Raw genomic sequence first — 21,764 nt, forward strand, 5'->3', positions numbered from 1 at the left:
AAATGGTCCAGAAGCTGCTAAGGGCAAAATTTTCCAGTTGTCTCTTTACTGTAGTTTCACAAACCAGAGTGGAGTGTTGTTTGCCCCGTTGGTTTGGTACCTTGAATGCAGATGCTGTTCTGTCTCATAATGATGTTTGCTTCATTATGAGATGGAACAGCAGCTGCATTCAAGATATAATGCCGGTCGTGAAAATCTTTCCAGTGGGCATTGTACTGCCCCCCTAAAAATGTTCATTTTAGCTGCAATATGGCACCGGGATGATGACTGATAAATCTTCTGAGTCAGCACTCAGGAGAACAATTTGCCCCCAGAGTGCTTCACTAAACTGTTCTGACATTGTTATCAACAACTGCAAAATGTTAATGCTAATGAAAGTCTTTGGTCAAGGTGAAAGCACTAGTGGTAGTGGCATCGAAGCACAGAGTATGTGTGACAAAACGAGAAAACTTTGATAACTTTCATCAGTTTTAGATGAAATCTAAGTACTTTAATGTGCACCGGTTATAATAATGTCCTCTTGAATAAGAAGTATGAATTTAGCACCAAAAAATGAAAAACAGTTCCTTGGTAGTCGGCTCAAATGTTCGGTCCTCGTTGTTGAAAAGTGTATGTTTTGTTTTCTTCCCAGGTATCAGTCCACATGCTCTCTTGGCAGGTAGACAACAGAATACCATCACATTTTCTCTCCACGCAATTATGCCTATGCTTCTGTAATATCTATGATAAATTTGCTTATTTCATGTGACCAGCTGAAAGCGTAAGCGGTTGCCACAACACAGGACCTGATGTAACAGCCGCCTTATCCTGCATCACTCAGCAATACTGAAAATGCTGCACTGGTTTTCTCAGCATGGTATTTCCAGGCAATCGCATTCTTTCTTTTTTTTTTTTTTCAGTGTAATCACAATGGGAAAGTTTCCAGATGTGTCCCATTAACCTCCTGTGACTGATTATAATCTACCATGTCTGGGTTTACAACATACTGAGACACAGCACATTCTTAAGGCTGTGACTCATCTCTGTAGTAATAATGGCCTCAGCATCATTTCCTCTGTCTAACGGACACAACTACCGTTTAAGCGATGTATACAAATAGAGCAGTAGAGCAGCAATGACTCATATTAGAAGAGAAGGAGCTGCTTGATGATAAAATGAGCAGTTTCAGGTAAGTCACCTTGGGGAATCCTGTCTTACGTGCAGTTTGTAATGCATGCAGGTCAGCATATCATGATTGCATACAGGGTTTTTTGCACATTTTTCAGTAAAACTAAAAGCACCTTTTTCGTGGAAAAAAAATAAATGTACAAAAGTGGTACATTCATGAAAAATAGTTTATTGACTCTTGATATCACATATTTCTATATAATGTACAATAAATAGTGCAGAGATACAACGCAATGGCATGTTATAAGTGATCCACAACTGAGCTAACAACACAAAAACAGTTACACATCACTCAAAAGTATGGATATAATTAAGTGGAGGATTAAAAAAAAACAAAAAACAAAAAAACAATCCTTTGCAGATTGTTGTTGTATGAAAGTAACATCACATTACTCATGGGGAAATTTTCAGGATGTGTCTTACACAAGATAAAAAAGACCCCAATCAGAAATTGCACATAGTCATCAACTTTCTTTGGAATGACTGATGAATCTTATAAGCTAGACATTTCCTCTTGTATACGTCTCTGTGCCCTCTGTCACTTGATTCTTGGAGAACCAGATATATAGACCACAAGAGAAGCTTGGCCCCACATAACTCTATACAAATAAAATGAACTCATCTTCAATGGACATAAGCAGAGCGAGACGCCACAATACTGCATTTTTTTATATTTACGATTATGTCTTGTAACACAGTGTAAAATAATTCCATATATAAAATGAACCAATAATTTCTCTGACCCTCTGCCCCCTCCAAAAAAACATTTGAACATGAACATTAACTGAGTGATTAAACTGTAAAATCCTCATATTTGACCTGCCAATATAGTAGCCTATGTTGGCTTACTTTCAATATGTAACACTGCTGATGCAACACTGACTTTGTGCACATTGTCCAGTCATCCACACCCCTTCATAATAAGAGAATATGTACACGTCAACACTGATGCAACACAAATAATGTAGTCTGCTACAGAAGTGGCTTACGTGCTTTAGCAACAACAGAAAGTAAACAAGTCAAAGAAATCAAATGTAAAACTAGACAAATTAAAAGCTGTGGTGGATAGGAACTGCAGAAGTTTTTTTTTTTTCCCACAGTAAAATTTTAAAAACACAATGATGACAACTCAAATCTTTAAATACAGGATCAATCCGCGATATGAAATGAACACACACAGACACACACAACGCACACAAATTCATGCAGACACACACACACACACACACACACAGGCATGCTCACACACACGTGGGCCCTTTTCCTAAGCCTATTAAGACAAGGCTTTACAAGCCATGTGTGACTATAGTATTAGTGATCATATGAATCATAGTGATGACCATCTCTGTCCAGCCAGAGGACTGTGCTCTGCAAGTGAGATTCCTCTTGAAAGGCATTCAAGAAAACACAATTACACTGATTGACTGCTGATACCAATATACATTTACACAATTAAAATCACATCATCATATTGTGACACATTCCATCCCAAACAGCTACATCAGCCAATGATAATGATAACTTGTATGTAGGTCATTTGAAATATTGACGTGTACATGGGGTAGTGTGGATTTCACAATTTGAATCAATCAATAACATTCTTAAAAAGTATGCACAAATGCAAAACATACAAACATGTACATTTGTAAGTTGATAATAAACTGCTTGTCACCACATCAGCATTAAATGGTTAGTCAACAAAGTGCTCGTTTAACTGACTGAAGGCTTTAGATCTGCAGTATTTTTGTAAGAACTAATCATGCTCACAGCTGTGCTTCTCTTGACATAAAGACAAATCAATAACTTGGATCAGATCACAGTAAAAATATTTAGCAAAGGGATACAAGAGGCTGTCATCGGGGAAAATGTGGAGTAAATCATCCACATGGGTTTCATACTACAAAATGTGTGAGATAGTAATAACTGAGCAAAAGTGGGGAGTGTGTAAACTTTATAGTAAGGATTATTCTGGACAGTCTGTATGCATGTCTGTGTGTCCTGTGGGGCCACTTAGAGCAGCAAGGGCATCTTATCCTTTGAGACAGACAGTTAGCACACTACCTAGCGCTGCTTGCTACAAGATATGGCACAAAAATACATCTCAGTGTGCAACTTCAAGCTTTGGGCACTTCAACATCTGAGGTAGCAAAACAATCTGTATATCCTTTGTACATATTATTCCTCTTCACATGGCTCTTCCTGTCAAACGTTCAGCTGAACTTACAGGCGCAGTTCAGCTCAAAAACGAGGCAAGTCTGCCTTAAAGTCCCCTGCAATCCTTTGGCACGAGCAACAACCTGATCACGCTCACTGAGGCTGTACAGTGCGGTCCCATCCTGAGGGGGGCAGCCTCAGGCAGCTAGAGAGGACAGTTTGCTCCCAACAACTCTCAGTCACTTTGTTTGCACCAGTGCCAGCACCGGTGCTGATCTGCGGCGGAACAAGTCTAGCTAATCTTTGACGTCCTTGATGACAGTCACCTGAGAGAGTGTTTTCTTGACCCGCAGTGCAGTGAGTCGAGCTGCAGCGTTGGCGTACCAGCACTCTCTCATCAGTTTGCCCATCACACGCAAAGCCTGCTGAGTCAACAAGGAGAGAGGATCATTTAGATAAAAGGCAAAAAGTCAAGGAAAATAAGTCTGCATATCACCTGCTTACTTACAACATAAATTACACCAGCTTCAGTTAGTGACACAGAAATATACATTATATCCTTCAGAGGGCACGGTCCAAAAGCAATAAAACCCCACTTTGACCAAATTGTCTACCAAAGCTGAAAAAGGTAATGCTGCACATGCTGCATAACTTAGACATGTAACGCATTAAATATATTATAGCATGTCAAATCTTACTATATCTTACTATATGGAAATCTAATACATGAACACATATGTACATCTGTATGTTACAGATATAGTCATATACACCAAACATACATACCCCTCTGGATATGTTGATATATGTATGTACATATATGAGACACACATGCACACACACACTCACACTCACACACACTCATATATATATATATATATATATATATATATATATATGTATATATGTATGTATGTATGTATGTGTATATATATTTAGTACTAGTACTTATAACATGTCATTGCATGTGTGTGTGTGTGTGTGTGTGTGTGTTCATATATATATATATATATATATATATATATATATATATATATATATATATATATAACTTGTATACAATAACTTATCTATGATGTATATGACAACTGGTGACTCAGCATGATGTGGGTATTTGTAATAGATGTACTGTATGTCCATACATGAGGTATATATATAAGGTAACCCTCGATGTGTACATTTCTGTGTGGAAAGGTTATGCACTGGGTTATCATTGCAGAGTAAGAGCTTTCATAACTGCCTTGCATGGTGATACGACAAACAGATTGATACACACTCCCGGTCCGTCTTACCTCACAACTCTGCCACTGATTAGGAATGTTGGGTCTCAGTTTCTGGTCACACACCACTTTTCTCATGTCCTCGATGGACGGATCTGAAGGCACCAGGTCATAATAAGGCAGCTGGAAATCCTCATGAAGTCCTGTCAATATAACAAGTAAACAGATTTTGTTTATCACCCCATGACTAAAACCACTTCTTTTCATTAGCTGTGTGACGCACGAGAGTGACTGTGTACTGAGAAACAGTGAGCATAAACAACCTTGAGTAAGTGTCTATGAGGATCACACTGACATGACAGGTGAAATGATGACTGGCTGTGTTACTGGGAGTATTTCAGTTTCACCATTAGAGCCATATATGTACGATTAGTGCCGTAATATGCCTTTGCTAGTGACTGTCCATTTCCTCACTGACCACTTGAATGAGCAGGTATGAATGTGTGTGTGCTTGTGTACGTGTGTGTTTGTGTTAAGGTACCCCTGACGGAGCATCTCCAAGCCAGTTCCCAGAACACCAGGCCGAGTGAGTAGATATCCGCCCGCTTGAATGACTCAAAGCTGCTCATGTTGATTGTTTCATCCAGGATCTCTGGGGCCATGTACCTACACAGGACAAAATCATTAAGGCCTAATGAGAGGAGATGGCAGTGTGGTCACTTCTTAGAATATTTCCTCCATCACACCTATGGTTTACCTTACTCACAGACCATTTCTGATGTGTGGCTTTGTTGTGGAGCTTTGGGCTTAGGTCTTTGAAGCCAATTTGAATCATAAATAAGGCGCAACTGCAAGAAAACACTAAGGACTGGGTGACAAACTCAGTGATACTAATGGCAACTGTGTATTCATAAAAAAAAATAAATAAAAAAAAGGTTTACACATTTTAATTCCACAGTGGACTAGCTGGGCGCACTGATCGAAGCGCCTTTTGGGGAGCTTGCTCCTAGTTATCATCCGGAATAAAGCCATTTCTAAAAATAACACGGACAACACACAGTGATGGATTATGGCTTTAGCCTGACAAGGATATCTGTCAATGGGATATTTGATGGGAGTTTCAAAATGATTTAGGGATCCTATGAGCCACAGAATGTACGCTGTGTATTACACAACTGTTTGGCTGGGGCTGAAGTACAGGAGCAATGATAAGAGATAATGATGAGCAGAAACCTCTGCCAATTTCCTTTGGATGTTTGAGGGTGAGAGAGAAAATAATGATGCCTCTGTCCCGTTTATTGGGAAAATGTGATGTCCTGAGCCCACAAAAGCACACAGGTCCAGCAAAGGGACAGACGGCATCAGGGTAAATCCAGAAGTCTGGCTGCACTTTCACCAGGGTCACTCATGGACATTTGATTTTGCACAATTTAGAGCCATTAAGGAATCAAACCATTTCATTCATAAGAACCATAATTAACTGTTCAGTATCAATTCTAATAAATTATTATTTTGTGTGAGGCTGAACCTAAACCTACTTAACATTTAGGGAATCAAACAAATTTTAAGTATTTCTTTACCATCCATATTATCTGCCATTCTGGACAAGCTACTGTCGCCCACTGTTTTCAAACTCCTGTGGACTAATTCCAAATATTATTGATTTGTTATTGCCTCTATTGGTAGATTTGATGCCACTTGTGAGGGTGCTTATTTTGAACAGTGTCATTTAACATGGACTGAAAACATGAAACTGCTTACTTGTGGTACATATGAATATATGTGTGAATATATATATATATATATATATATATATATATATATATATATATATATATATATATATATATATATATATATATATATGAATGTCTTCATGAATTTATACCAATAAAAAAAAATTAGTCAGTGCTGATTTTGCAACGTCGTTACAGAGGCCAGTTCTGTCATTCCTAAAATGTCACTGCTCTCTGCCATCATCTGGCTTGCTTTACCATACAACTGTTTTGTGATTTTTGTCCAGCATATCTTATTAGTTTTTTTTTTCACTCAACTCTCTAAATGCACTCTACAATAACACAAAATTTCTCAATATTATACTATTGCACAGATGCAGCAAGCGATGTTGACCAATAATACAATAATTATGCTTAGTTTTGGGGAGAGTTTGAGTAGTGCAGTATGATAAAATAAAGTCCGCTTAACTGATTACACAAGTAGGCTACGGTTTTAGTACAATGATTTCTACAATGATTTTTGATGAGTTTGTTTTTGTCCCGCCAACGTACAGATCCTGGCCTCTGCAGTTGGCACAGTTTCATGGCTGTGTTAACAAACACAACATATGCTGTTCTAGGAATAGCCGGTGGCACTGAGGGGGGCACGTGAAAGCAGGAACCTGTGATCTGGGTTATGGGTTCCATTAACAAAACACAGCAAAAGACGCTGAGAGGTACTGGCAACTCATTTTAAACATGTCAGCTTGAGAGCAGTTCAGTCAGAGAAGCTGATTAAAATGCATAATTACACCATGGATAATCCAGCTCATATAATGCAGTTGACCAGCTCTGAAGTCGAGTCACTTTTAGCTCTTTTATGCATATCATATGGATTTTAGCTTGAAAATCAATAGTTTTACATAAGAAAGCTGCCCTTGGTAAAGTGTAACAAATAATTTAAAATGAGAGCTCTACCATCTTATATGTACTGTTGATTTGTACTATTTATATATTGCAGTGTAGTGTCACTCCACCTCTTGGTTCCCACTCTGTGGTTGGACGGTATGTCTATGGTGTTGGTGCTGGAGTCGTGTTTCACTGCCAGCCCCAAGTCGGCGATGACCGCTGTGCCGTTCTTCTTCACCAGCACATTTTTAGACTTGATGTCTCTGTGGGCAATGGCAGGCTTCCCTAAACCCGAGCAGGTCACAAATCATGTTATAAACCCCCTCCAAACATCATTTATATTTACACAGGTTCTTCATGTATGTGTAATAAAACAAGGATCAACATTTGCAGGATGAATAGGTCAAAAAACATATGTTAGGGCAACTCCTGTCTAACTGCTGCATGAGGACCTCTATTCAAATCATGACAATATCACAGCCGTCTATGAAATTTTATTTCTATGAAAAAGCAGTTTAATTCTGAAGATAGCCACACATTGGCCAAGTCCATCTGCATTCACTTACTCCTTCAATTAGGAAATATTAGCTGACCATTACTAGGGGAGTCTGGGATAAAAAAAAAAAAAAAAAAAAAAAAAAATTCCATTATAGCTAACACATTTTTGTGTATGAAGCATTTACTACACACAAAACCCAAGCTCAGTGCCCTTGAATATTGTCAATCACTAAGGGAGCCTCACCCTGAGTGCCGATGATTTCCATGTGGAGGTGTGCCAGCCCACTGGCTATGGACAAAGCCAGGATGATCATGCCCTCTACAGAGACCGTGTACCTGTTCAGGTAGTCAAACAGGGAGCCATGCTCATGGTACTCGGATACTAGCCACAGCTGAGTCCACGAGCCATTATCTGCAGCACACAGCACGTAATACAGTCACATGTTGGCACAATCATCTGCAAGATGAACCATGTGTTTACGTAAAGATCCAGTGCAATCATCTTATGTCAGAAAGGAAAGGTTTCATATTGATTTTGAACAAAAGAAGTAGAATTTGTTCAGATCTTTTGGTGGCTAGATGGTTAGGAGCTTAGTACAGACAAGAAGAGAGAGCCTAACCTGCCCTTCAGTAACTTGCAGTAAATAGAGGCATCCTTAACACAAGCTCAGCCAAGCCTAGACTTGAGCTTGTCGATAAATTGCAAGATTTAAGGAGATGAAAAATGTGAATTTAGCAGAAGCAACGCTATGGCTGCCATTAAATAGCTAACAGGGAAATTTGTTCTGCATTGAAGACACCTGAAATGTTCATCACTTGACTTAAATCTCATTTGGCAGTCTGAGTCGCAATCCAAATCAATAAAGATATACAGAGGCATTTTTTCACTGCCAGAAAATTGTAGTCTATTTCCCTTGAAACCAATTCCCCAAAAAGAGAAAATCCAAATGTATTGTAAGAATATACATATATCTGTTTTTAAATGTAACATTTTGACTAATTTGATTAATTAAAACCTGTTTGTATGTCACATCAATTACACCAGGATGTGGATTATAATTCTACATGTTTTGATTCTGTTGACAATCAGAGGGAGTTTTTCAAAGGGCATTTGTCAAAATTCCCCAGCGCTGACAATCACAATAATTTGGTTAAGTTTTTATGAAGAAGTCCTTTGCTAAATTATATAATGAACTTGAGAAATGCAGCTCTTGTTGCACTGGACCTTTGAGGTGTATACATTAGTTTCCATTAAGATAATAATTTACCCCCTAGATCTCAGTAGCACTATACCTACCTTTGTTGTCGGCAGCAATGAAGCCCAAAATGTTCTCATGCCTGAGCATGATGGTCTGATAAATCTCCGCTTCACGAAACCAGGACCGCTCATCTCTGGAGGAGAATATTTTCACAGCCACATCCTCTCCTCGCCACTTGCCCCGCCACACCTCCCCGAATCGCCCCTTCCCTATGGTCTCCTGCAGGACGATTGTCCGAGCTATGGTCCGCTGCACCAGCAGTGGCAGACCTGCAAGAAGCAAAACAAATTATACCACTGGCAGGACTGTGAAATAGAGAATATGAGTTTTTGTACTGTATTTAATGTTGAAAGATTTCCGCTATCATTACCACAATGATTTAATTTCACAAAATCTTGTAGAATGTTTGTTGTTCACATGTAATCATTTCAAGCTACATGTTTTATTCAATGCTGTGAAATTTCACCCAGGGGAAACCAAGCAATAAATAGTCATGGCCTGTGTCATATGAGTTCAGATGGGTAGCAATGCTTCTTACCCGAGCCAGAGCCGGACGTACTCATATCGTAAATCATATCTTTGAGACATTTGTCAGGTGACATGAGCATTTGGTCATCCAAAGGTTCCTCTGCATCCTGCTTGTGGGCTCTGCCATAACTACAGCGCTGGCCCTGCACGGCAAACACCCCCACCAGGATACACACACACAGCAGGCAGGAGGGAACCAGGATCACCATGGCGAGCTCCAGTCTGCCCCAGCCTGGCTCAGCCAAAGGCCTCTCTGTTGACAACACACACATATATACAGCATAGTGACAGGGAAAAGCAAAACCCACAATGCAAATCCATCATATCAAGTATCCAAATTTTGCAAAAAAAATTCTTATTCTTGTGACAAGAGATCAGTTTGAGAAAGACCTTGCAACTGTAGACAGACCTACAACACACTCACTGTAACTAAGCTCCCTGTACTTGCTGCGCCCTCTGGTGGTCAACTGTCAATCATGGCATTGTGATTATTCTTCAGCACTGGGTACTAGCTTATTGCAGCAGCTCTCAGTAAAATAGTTAACATATGACACCGCACTAAAGATAGGATGACTGGTTATAAAAAATAAACAAATAAATAAATGAATAAATCTCTGGTAACACTGTGAGATTTTCCCTCAAGCAGAGAATATACTACCTACCAATCCAGGCTGCCTTGCCAAATAGAACATAGAATAAATCTTTAAGACAAGCTCAGCCAAGCCAAGACTTCAGCTAGTCTACAATCTGCAAGATTTAAGGTGATGAAAATTGTGAATTTGGCAGAAGCAAAGTTATGACTGCCATTAAACAGCAAATTGGGAAATTCATTTTGCCTTGAAGAGGCAAGAAGTTTTCATCATTGGCCATAAATGTCATTAGGCACTCAGAGTCACAATCAAAATTGATCGAGATACCGAGGCAGAATTGTTACTGCCGATAAATTGTAGTTTGTTTTCCCTGCAACCTATTTTGCAAAAAGTGAAAATCCAAATGCACTGTAGGAATATACATGTATCTGCCTTTAAAAGACAGGGCACGGACTGAACAGATGCAGGTGCGCAGTGATACTAGGTAGCATGTTGTGGTTTTGGAAAAACAATAAGCTCTGACATTTCTAACTCTGTCCTTGATTCTTTCTGTGGGTGGACAGGGAAGGCCTAGATACAAACAAAAATATTAGAGCGTGCTTGTGACTGACTATATATCATTATGTTCTGTATGGCATTTCAAGACATGCTGACAAAATAAGGTATAGTGAACATAGTATCATCACTGCCTAAAATGGTGAATGAATGAATCTCAGTTTGATGAGCATTAACAACAGAGAAAAACATTGATTTCATGCATTTTAGCCTTTTTCATCTTTTCAAATCCCTAAAGCAAGAAATGTCCTCATCCAGAGGGCCTTAGATGTTGCGACATCTGCAGATGTCTAAAAGAGCAAAGAGATATGTGAACTAATCCACAGTCAACTATTTCCTAAGACATCTTTAGCCTTTTACCTAAAAGCATATTCTACCATATATCCAAGTAGAGCAAAGCAGATGTGGTGCAAAACAAGAGTGAAGCCTTTACTCTCCTCTGACCCAATGACAGTCATGACATATTGTAACTGTTTTTCACCATGTGTATCAGCTAGTTTAACTAAGGATACAATCATATGCCAATTTTTTTTTTTGGCTGTGAGATGACTGCTTTTCAAGCATGAAATAAGAAAGTGATATTCAAAAATGTTTCTTAAAATTGTTATTTATTGCCTTTTATCTGATAATATGACTCTAAATAAATGTATGGATATAGTCATTAGACATGGTATTTCTGTCTGGATTTCAATACAATAATGTTAAAGGATACTAGGATACTAGAGTTAACAACAAATACACAAAACCAGTAATGTATTTCTTTATGCATTATCACTACTGATGTCTTCTTTTTCATAATGCAATTTTTTTTTAACATTTAGAATGCTTACATCTACTTTCATTTCACCATTTTTCCAGCAATACACAAAAATAAATAAATAAATAAATAAAATTAAAAATACACAGCAAAAATTTTTCTTTTCCCACTTGCCGATTTTTTTCACTTCCTTTAAGAAAAACAATATTTTAACCTCTTACGATAGAGATATTTTGCAGTGCACTCTTCTTATTCAATCAGACTTTTTTAGCAGAGCAGTAGAGCAAATTGATTCTTGTGCCTCTGCTACCAGACCGCACTGTGCACCTCAGGGTGCTATCCCACCAGTCACAGCACAAGCTGACAGCGCACACTTACACTTTTAATCTCTCACCTCTACAGCTGACGCCACCGCCAACTCCGAAGTATCAGACATCCCACTCTATAGAAACACTGCCATCTAACTTAAGTGCTTTTTCTATGAGTGTGTTAACAGTGATAGTCATGCCCATTCGTCAGCAGTCCTGGCAATTTGGACACACTTGTATATCTGGGTTTTTGTCCATAAAATCAATGTGGTAACCAGGGAAACAGTCATTACAGCCCTGGAGAGAACCAATGATTAACAAAAGCTGAAGTCAAGGCTGCCCTCCTCAAAAAACATAGAAAATAGATTCATATTCAATATCATTATGAGCAACTGTTGTATAAACACCTCTAATCAACGCATTAAGTAATAAAGTTAATTAAATGTTAAGTCTACTGTAAGTGACCCAGTGAATTGAAGCTAAAAGTAAAGAGTAGTGGAGAAACAGATAAGGCTTATGTTAGTTTGTTCCCAGGGTATTTACTGTGCTGTGTTGGGATACACAGGCCTTATATCAAAATGTTCTCCAGCCACTGCTTGGTATCTGTAATACCTCAGCTGCAAAGATCAAATGTCAGCCATGGGATAAAAAAGAGTGCCGGATTTGTAAAGCCTATTCTTGGACATTGAGCTATACTGGGATATGGCTGATGTTGGCTTACTCCTACTGTATCATGATTTTCATAGCCAAATCCTCTAATGCTGTTCATAACAACGTATTCAACAAAATCACGTCTCTTTTATTTCATTGTTTGCAAACACACACTGAAATAAATGCTGACTGTATGATCCCATTAAGTTTTTTTTTCTTTGTGTTTCTTTGTTTTTAAATTTTTTGAAAGAAATGAGTTTATATTTGTCTTCAGAATTTATATTACTGCTAGCTATTTGTTGGTTCTTTGACTTTATATCATTTGAATATTGTGGGTATATGCTGACATATAGTTATTTCCACTCACATGTTTGACCCAAAGCTCAGTCAAGCTGGAATGGGCTGCTGGTGGCCCATTGTTTTTAACGCTTGCCAATGATTAATTAAAGGTGTTTCTTACACAGAAGGTAGAGTGCTCAGAGCTCTATTTTTTAATAATCTGCTAACTAACCAAGTCTATGCCAAAGATTTTATCTTTTTTTTTGGAGGGGGGGGGGGGGGGGGGGGGGGGGGTAACTCCACTAAATTGAATTCATCTGAAGAACACCTGTGTACTTTCTCACACTGCACCAAGAAACCTCGCTTGTCTCCAGGTTTTTAGTAAATGATAACTCATGTAAAAAGCTTTGCAAGCTCATCTGCAGTATTTAAGACCTATAATTTGTTTTAACACATTTTCAGACTGTTTTATCAAGATTGCAGACGGTCATTCAGTCAAAATATCTTCAATCTAACAACCCCAAAGTGTAAATAAATCCAGGCACTGACTGTACTGCACTTACAGATTGTGATTTAATTTCTTACCTCTCTGAAACTTCTTGCATCCAATTTTCTAGCTCAGTTGTCTAACAAAGAGAGCATTACACCATTAAGCAGTTGCAAATTACAGTACAAATTTGATTCACACTCATCTGCTATAAACAGTCCTGTGGCTGAATCTGAATTACCACAAACATTAATGAAATGTTAGAAATGTACTGGGGGGGGGGAAACATACCATACTATTAATTTAACCTTTAATTCCTGAAAATGGTTTTCCAAGAGACATCACCTGACTTTGCCAAAGGGCATCTAAACCAACCCAAGAGCTCACTGGAACATACTTTTCAGCTACAATAAACACAGAGGGCTGCTATACTGAGGGTGTGTGACCTCCCACTGATAACCATTAAGTGTTTAGAGCCCTACAGCTTTAAGGCCAACTTCAACCCAGCAGACCCATGAGAGGCTTTTCACTTGCACCGAGACTACATGCCTGCCAGAGTATTTATAAATGGGAGGGGTGGAGGGAGGGAGGGGGGAGGGGAAGGGCCACTGATCGGCATCCCATAGCCTCTGCCAGCTTTATTATGTCACAGGATCTAGTAGGATCAGCATCCACATCGTCTGGCCAGGGACTCAGTCTAGAATGAGTGGGAAATCCCAAACACTTTCAGTTTACTGTCTGAATAACAACCGAGCTGTCGAAGTTCATCTGATGCATCCGTCTTTCCTCTTTGTAACCACTGCAAACCACGGGTCAAAACAAAATCAAAACAAATTCTTCAGTTTCTTTACAAGCAAATTAAAACACAGGCAAAAACAGTTGCAAAACAACACCGGTTCAAAATAGCGTGGGGTGTTTAATTTTTCTTACATTAAAGTTTAACATTGCTGTACCTGGATACAGGTGGAGAGTCTCGTTGTTGCAGAAGTCAGTGAAGCAGCAGTTCCTCTTGGAGACGTTACGGGAGCTGTAGCAGAAGACCTGGCCCTTCATCTCCGAGGGTGACAGGCAGGACTTCACCGTCTCCTCCTTCCCATCAATCAGCATCACAGAGTTCCAGCAGGCCCCGTCCGCGCTCGTCTCGCAGGTGTGGTTGGTACACAGCTGGCACACACACTTCAGAGCTGCAACACATTGCCGTACTCAAGTTGGGCACTTTCAGCACCACAAGATCCTCATTTTGGAGCCATATATTCAGTCAAATATAAATGTTACTTAAGTAAAAGTATAAAAGTATTAGCTGTAAAATTTCCTGCAGTATCTGAAAGGAAAAGTAGTCATTGTGAAGATAACTACTCCCTTGAGAGTATTGAATTATTGATGCAAGAGTAATGTAAGAACATTTTAGTGATGTAGATCTAACTGCAACACATTATATTTTATGTTTTGCATGTAATTCTCACCATCAGATAAATGTAGTGTACTAAAAAGGACAATATTTCCCTTTGAAATGTAGTGTAGGAAAAGTATAAAGTCTCAGAAAATGGAAATACTCAAGTGCCTGTGCCTCAGTACTGATGGGAGTACAGTACTTGAGGAAAAGTACTGAGTTTCTACTTCTGCTTGGTGTTACAAAGATCTTCAGCAGCATATTTTAGTACGGAAGTAAATGACTACTACATGGACCAATCTTTCCGTTACACAACCCCACAGACACTTTCCAGTACACACCAATTAGTTTATTAATTTGTTAATTCACTGAGGGGGAAAGGGCTGTGGTAATGATGGAACCCGGTACGCTCTAGAGACTTCCATGGCTGGTGGCCTTTTACTCTTTTGAAGCAGGAGCTTCCTGTTACGTAAGAACGTCCATGCTCTTAAATGGCTGGACCAGAGGAACCAGAGTAATGCCTCTTAGTTTAACACCCAGATAATCTTGTGCTCTTCTTGGAGCTGCTGTCCAGCTTTATTTGATAAGACTGTGAGTGAGCTGCCCTGCCTCCTCGTAGGAAAAAACCTGAAAATGAATTATGCTTGCATGTTCTACTTGATTGAATTAGACTTTGACTTCAACTTGGGACCTGCTGTCCTTAGCATATCAGGAGCCAGGGGTCAAATATCGAATTTAGATAGCCACAATTTGAAACGTGTGACATCTACTCAAACAAAATGACGGTTAACATGTAAGTAAAACTCACTGAGTTATTAGTCATTTTAAGTCCTTTGCTATCAACATAATACATTTCAGTAATATATTTATTTGTACTTTTGAAATTTGGGCACTGAATAGCAAGTAACAATCCATTTTCAAAATGCACATATTCAAGTGCACGAACATACATGAATGTATGAGTCATAAATGTATGTGCGTAATGTATGAGCCATAACTGCCAGTAAGCAGTTAGTGGAACTGCTGAATCCATTCAAATGCATTGGAGGCAAGTATATATTAAAGCCCCTATGTATTTACCTAAGTATATCATTCTCAAATTATTTTTGATAGCACAGCATAAAGACTTTAGAAAAAGAAGACCTTTATAGTGAAAATTAGTTACAACTATGTGTTGTTGTGTCTGTGTTAATTCTGTTTTCACAGGATATGATGTGACACAAAATGGGCAGGATCGACAGAAAACAGAAGACTCACTTTGACTTGCTCTGCTTGTTTGTATGGAATCAAATACATAGATAAATCCAAAACATGCTCAGTTCCACAGTGCCTAGCTAGGTGTGCAGCATCACCTGTTGCTGCAGCTGAAGTTACATCAAACCTGGAATCATCATAACTAAAATATTTACAGGTCACTACAGTTGCCTCGTTCCTCATTATTGATAAATTAAGATACAGTACTGAGGAAAACCATGCCAATTTTCCATCTTACATTACATTACTTATGACATTCTATCCCTGTTTTTATGTTCTTTTTAGGCCTATTTACAAATGAAGCACTTGGTGCACATCATTTCTGTATTGTAAAGCACTTTGAGCTGCATTTCTTGTAAATTAAGTTTATTATTATTAATACTGATAATAATATTCATATTACTATTATAAAGGACACAGAGGGTTACCAAAGTCATGAAGTTTCAAACTGGTTAAAGCTTTAAATATTTTGACATGTGTTTCGGGGGAACTCAAACACACCTAACGTACACTGTACAGTGCAGTTACACACTTCTTTTCAGTCTTTCACAAACGTCTCAGACACTCCTTGCCACCTATGATGCGAAAATGAAAAAACTGGACTGTCCTGAATTTCTTTTGTATTCTATAACATATAATGTAATGCCATATGGGAAAAGAATACATTAGCCAATTTTGAATACATCAGTTTGAGCTGGGTCTGCTGTGTGACCTCCATCGCTCATTTGAGGGAATTTCACAATGCAAATAAGGTCGATATAGCAAAACAGTGATACGTTCTCAAGATGCACTGTTGTAATCTGCAGTGTGCTTGTGTTGTATGAAAAAAAACTATACAAAAGCATACAGAAAAACTGCAATAAGGAAAATAAGGTATTCTTCACCACCTGTAAAGTGGTAATGTTACAATACATTTTGAAGTCCACTGGTGACAGGCTTATACTTCTGCATAATATGTTCATGATTGAGTTCTCCTACAGAAAGCATAATGACGCCTTATAATATAATTGAGGCAAACAAACATACAAACAGCCCCCCACATAAAATTAATATTCCTCATTTGCCGTCTGTATTGTTAGTCCATGCGTGTGTTGGCAGCTGAAGGCCTGCAGGGAGCCCACTTGTCAGAGAAAACCACTCTGCTGATCAGCAGAATGAGTGTTTTCAATTACATCTAACAAGAGAAAGTGCACATGAAGAAAAGTACTGCACTTCACTCATTTACTGCAGTTAGACAAGAAATGCCTATTGATTGGGTGGTCAAGCAGAGGTGATGTTTCTGTACAGGCAAAACTCGGCTCCGGTGACAAACGGATGGGACAAATCATTTGTCTGGCCTTCGCGTTACTGCTCAAACTGTGCCCAACATTGAACTATTAAGTTGTAAAATATACTGTAAGTCAACATACAGCTCACAAAATGCATCTTAAACCATGTTCCTTTGTACAGTGATTACACCTATCTGCTTGCCCCACTGGACACATAATACAACAGCCCCACACGTTGTAACCATTTCATTCTCACTCTGATTTTCACTGCCTATGGTTCAGGAGTAAAACATTAACATTTACTTTGACCTGTTTTTAATGTGTCTGTGTTCTCTGATTCTTGAAATGGTTTGACATAGTTTACCTCTGATGCAAATGATTATATCAAATGTAAAATTTCAACTGCTTTGAAACCAGAACTTCATGCCATCAGCTGAGTGTGCTTTATGCAGTCAAACAGGAGATTGGTGGATCATTTTTAATACTGAAAAATGTATTAACTAAGCAATAGAAATTAGTGGACAGAAAATACACAAACTGGAATAAATGATGGTTTTACAGTTTCTCCACCAACACTTTTTTTAAATCACGAGGAGATCTGCAAATGGAAAGCGCCCATCTTGCTGCAAACTCTTATTACACTGATGGGTTGTGAGGTTCATCCATGACAGTGGCACAATAACATGGACAATGGCATGACTTATACAACACAGAAGCTGCCATTTAAGAACAAATCTAATACAACCTCCCTACATATTCTTGAATTTTGGTGTAAATCCCAGTTCTGTTAAACCTACAGAATGACAATGATTATTCTGCTGAGTAATTTCAACAGTGAATAGTGTCTCATTTCTTGACTAGGCTATTGTGGACAACAGACAACACTTAACCTATGTGACCCATCATGAAAAAACAGGCCTTTTATAGTAGACAGTTTTTTGTTGTTGTTGTTGTTGTTGTTGTTGTTGTTGTTGTTGTTGTTATTTTTCATATATTATTGATCTTTGCATTCACAGCTTTGAAACAGCACAGCACATATTGAGGGAAATTAATTATTTTTATGGATTAAGCAGAACTATTAAGCAGAGGAGTGAAGTTATAATTTATAGTTTTGCAAAAAAAAATTCTCTATGATAGGTTAGGACTAGTCAGTGTTTTTTCTACATTTAATTACTATGAGTAAGGTAAATAAAGCTATGGTCATTTTGTTTTGCTGCTCTGCTATCCAATCAAACTTCATAGAATCCGATGACAACTTTTAAAATCCTCCCACAGAGAAATCGCACAGTGGAAAAGTTTGTGAATTCAGTTTAGATAAGACATGGAATCAATACAATGGAAACTATAGGTGCTGCTGGCTACATCCTGGCAGTACCTGCAGTCAGCTGGGCGACAGACAGGAAGATCAACGCCGCTTCAATGCCGTGCTTCCTGGGACGAGTCATGGCCGGAGCCGCATCTGCCCGCTTTCCCGGACGCACTGTCTACACAGCTACTCTAGAGAAGAAAAAAACATTACAGTTTTGCATTAAGTCCGTCGGCCATGCACCCTGCACATTGCCTCACACTCTAAATAACCGTGGAGAAAACTGAAAACGCAGTAAGAGATTTGCCCCGCCTCTGTTGACTGGAATTTAAGAGGATTAACGCTCCAGACCACTGATAAAGACATGTGAATGAGAGCAAGGGAAAGTGTGTGTTGGACGCCCCTTTAACTGTTGCAGGTCCTGTAAGACAGCCCCCCTCACGTCAGCTTATTCAATATCAGCAATCAAAGGCAATAACCTCATTTCAGTCAGCTCCCAAGCGCAGTTCTCAGAGCGGCACCGCACTAAATGTTTTGCTGCCTTGTGAAAGCCATTATGTGTCGCACTGCACTGCATTTTACGAGTTCATTCATGCTCTAGCACGATTAACAAGAACATGTTTACCCTGTTACACCTCTCATGTATGAGAATTGCCATTGCAACTCCCCCTCTTGGATGTGAGGAGCAGCCGGGTCAGCCAAACAGTCAATGGAGGTATGATAAGCAGGTGCAAATAGTAGTACTTTAACCAACCCAGCAGCAAGCACTGTCACAGAGAGAATACTGAAAAAAAGAGAGAGAAAAAAAAAACACTCTGAGTCCCAGCTCAACCCACTTGCATGTAATAGAGTCCTTTACAGCAGGTCATTGGGTGGCTAAGCCGTTTCTGCTGCTAAATTTCCATAGCAACAAAAGTTGCCAACTTGACCAGGCAGATCAAACGAATTAGACTTAATCCCGAGGACTATATGCATAAAAAACAGCACAAAGCATAAACTATATATTCATCCAAAGCCAAACTGGTTACTGTATTCTTTACACATGCAACTGCCTCAGAGGTAAACAGGAAGGACAAGGGATTTGAAACACACACAGAGAAAGCCAATCAGGTGCCAGTGCATGTAACTGCTGAATCCACAGACCTTGGCTGTTACGGCCTCTGAAAATACCAAACAGGGCTCCTCTCTTACTTATATTCAAAAACTGAATGGTATTCCACATCTATGGTGCAGTGGGTTAACAAACCTTATTATGGTCCAGTCAGTGGAGGATTTAGAGCACCAACACTGGCAACCAGTGAGAAATCTTAATGTGTAGTGTGTTTGTCAGTTTGGTGATAATCTTATTTTAGTGACAGACATCTTCTTGTTACCATATGTATCTGTCTGTCTCTCTCTCTCTAATATATATAATGGATTATCTCATTAGTGATTGTGCCAGTAAATTAAGTTTGTGGCATTTTCATCAGTTCAGTAGATGCTGACACAATATCAAGGGTAACACTTTAAGTCCACAAAATTTTTAGTAGTTACCTGAGACCAAATGAAAAGCAAATTAGTTATCAGACAGTACTTTAACACCTGATAATTTTACAGAGTAGCTGGTGATTAGTTGCTTGAGAAACATTGGATGTTATGTGTAATTAACTATTATGTGATTAATTGTTCATGGACATTTATGAATCTTTAGAATGGTCCTTTACTTAATGCATAGATCTTGGTTACTTCTGAATGATGCACTAATTGCACTTCATCAATAACAAATGATTACTTCATTATTACTTACCTATTATTTACCAAGTTTTTTTCTGTTAGAGTGGTGCAATATGCTGAGTTGTTACCATCATCATTACTTACCTTTATACTAATTGTTTTCAAACAGTACCTCCTTTGTTCCTCATTTTTCCTCAGGTAACTACTCAGCATTTTGTATACCTTACTGTTAAGTGTTATCGTATAATTTGATTACAGGGAACTTTTCAAGTAACTTGTCATTTCTACTGACTATACAGCATGGTCACAAACATGAAGAAACAAGAAGGGATTTTAAAATTGGTGGTTCAGTCTGTGCACTGCGGGTGTGGGATGGATAAAATGACACTGAATATGAAGACGTCCTCTGACAGCTGCTGATGCATGAAAGTGGGGTGCTCAGCTCTGTGAGACAGCAGACATCCATCGTTGTGTTTTCATCGTCTGGCCCATGTCAGCTCTAGCATATTAATTAGTGCAGGAAGTGTCATAAGCCATGCTGGAGACAGTTTCTGTTTGGGCAGGTTTTGCTGCTGTTACCACATGTTGTGTTGCATGGTGTATGATAGGGTATGCATACGTGGTTAAGGATGGTGCTTTCTATGAAGAAGCATTTTGAAAAGAGCATTCTTCATGTTGAACTTGAAACTCAGATTTGCAAAAACACAACCCATGTATTCACTACCATCCATTACATTTATGTTGAATACAAGTCAAATGTTTGGCCTGACTCTGCTGCTAAGGAAAGGTCAGAGCTCACCAAATTTCATGGAAATCTGTCCAATATATTTTGAAATATCAATTTCATATTTTGTCCACAAGGCAGTGCTATAGTACAGATCATAAGGTTAACATAATCAAAAGAAAATTTTGGAAAGCATGCACTCACAAATTACAGTGACTTCAAGTTGACAGTTTGAGGGTGGTGCTACAGGAGAGGTCATAGGGTCACCAAAATGAAAAGGCTGCATACTCTAGGTAGCATAACTGTGTTTACCAACTTTCATGAAAATTTGACTCATTTTAACATACGAGTTTTGATGTTTTGGGAAATGGGTGGCGCTAGAAATAGTCATATGGTCATCAAAATCGAGAGGATCCTTCCTGTGGGGAGTATGAATGCACTCACCAAATGTCATGGCAATACACTAATTACATCTTGTGGTATCTTGTGTGCAGAGTTGACATTTTGGCCTGAGGGAGGCGCTAGAGGAAAGGTAATGAGGTCAGTAAAATTGACAGGGTTCATTCTCAGAGGGGCATGAATGTGTTCACAAAATTTCTTAGCAAACCAACCAGCAGATTTCGAGTAAACTGCTGAATGGACATTCAGATAGACTGACCAACCAAGCCATCCTTAGGCTCCATGTGCCAGTGGGACATGATGTGAGAAAGAAACAGCCAAAGCCTCTTCAGTTGGGGGTAAATTTGGTCCCTGGCATGGAGGCGAACAGTCATCCAAAACCCAGAGTTAGGAAGGCCACAGGATGGGTTTGGATTTGAGGCAAAAATGTACAGAAATAATTAACGTGTTGAATGAATTATAGGTGTACTGTCATGAGGTATTGTTGTTAGTCACAAGTATAATAATATTGTCTCAACATCAAAGCCCATACAGAATGTGTCGAAATGAGAAGTGAAAATGAGAAAATCCAAAGTAACCCACAAGAAGAAAAAAAATAAAGCACCAAGACGAATGAAACAGATGACAAATTTG

General features: G+C 38.8%; 1 protein-coding gene across 2 annotated transcripts; it reads right to left on the reverse strand.

Annotated features, from left to right (window-relative positions):
- Positions 1-1,316: 1,316 nt before the first annotated feature.
- On the reverse strand, positions 1,317-19,348 carry acvr1c (activin A receptor type 1C). 2 transcript variants are annotated; one of them, XM_030081586.1, is made up of 9 exons: positions 18,365-19,348; positions 14,031-14,261; positions 9,461-9,703; positions 8,961-9,191; positions 7,908-8,075; positions 7,294-7,450; positions 5,083-5,207; positions 4,614-4,744; positions 1,317-3,743 (listed from the first exon to the last, which is right to left on the reverse strand). In XM_030081586.1, exons 1-9 carry the CDS (start codon positions 18,432-18,434, stop codon positions 3,618-3,620), a joined length of 1,482 nt encoding a protein of 493 aa, XP_029937446.1. In that variant the 5' UTR covers positions 18,435-19,348; the 3' UTR covers positions 1,317-3,617. The 2 variants fall into 2 exon arrangements, with proteins under 2 accessions (XP_029937446.1, XP_029937445.1); XM_030081585.1 differs by having other exon boundaries at positions 1,317-3,746.
- Positions 19,349-21,764: the final 2,416 nt, after the last annotated feature.

The sequence above is a fragment of the Myripristis murdjan genome, chromosome 21 (genome assembly GCF_902150065.1).
Source record: "Myripristis murdjan chromosome 21, fMyrMur1.1, whole genome shotgun sequence".
Taxonomy (NCBI): Eukaryota; Metazoa; Chordata; class Actinopteri; order Holocentriformes; family Holocentridae; genus Myripristis; species Myripristis murdjan.

Bases quoted from the DNA above. Each gene is read 5' to 3' on its own strand.
- acvr1c (XM_030081585.1), bottom strand. From the start codon at position 18,434: ATGACTCGTCCCAGGAAGCACGGCATTGAAGCGGCGTTGATCTTCCTG. The intron at 8,076-8,960 runs GTAGGTATAGTG...TGTGTGCTGCAG, and splicing joins CATTGCTGCCGACAACAAAG to ATAATGGCTCGTGGACTCAG. The intron at 3,747-4,613 runs GTAAGACGGACC...TTGTTGACTCAG, and splicing joins ATCAGTGGCAGAGTTGTGAG to CAGGCTTTGCGTGTGATGGG.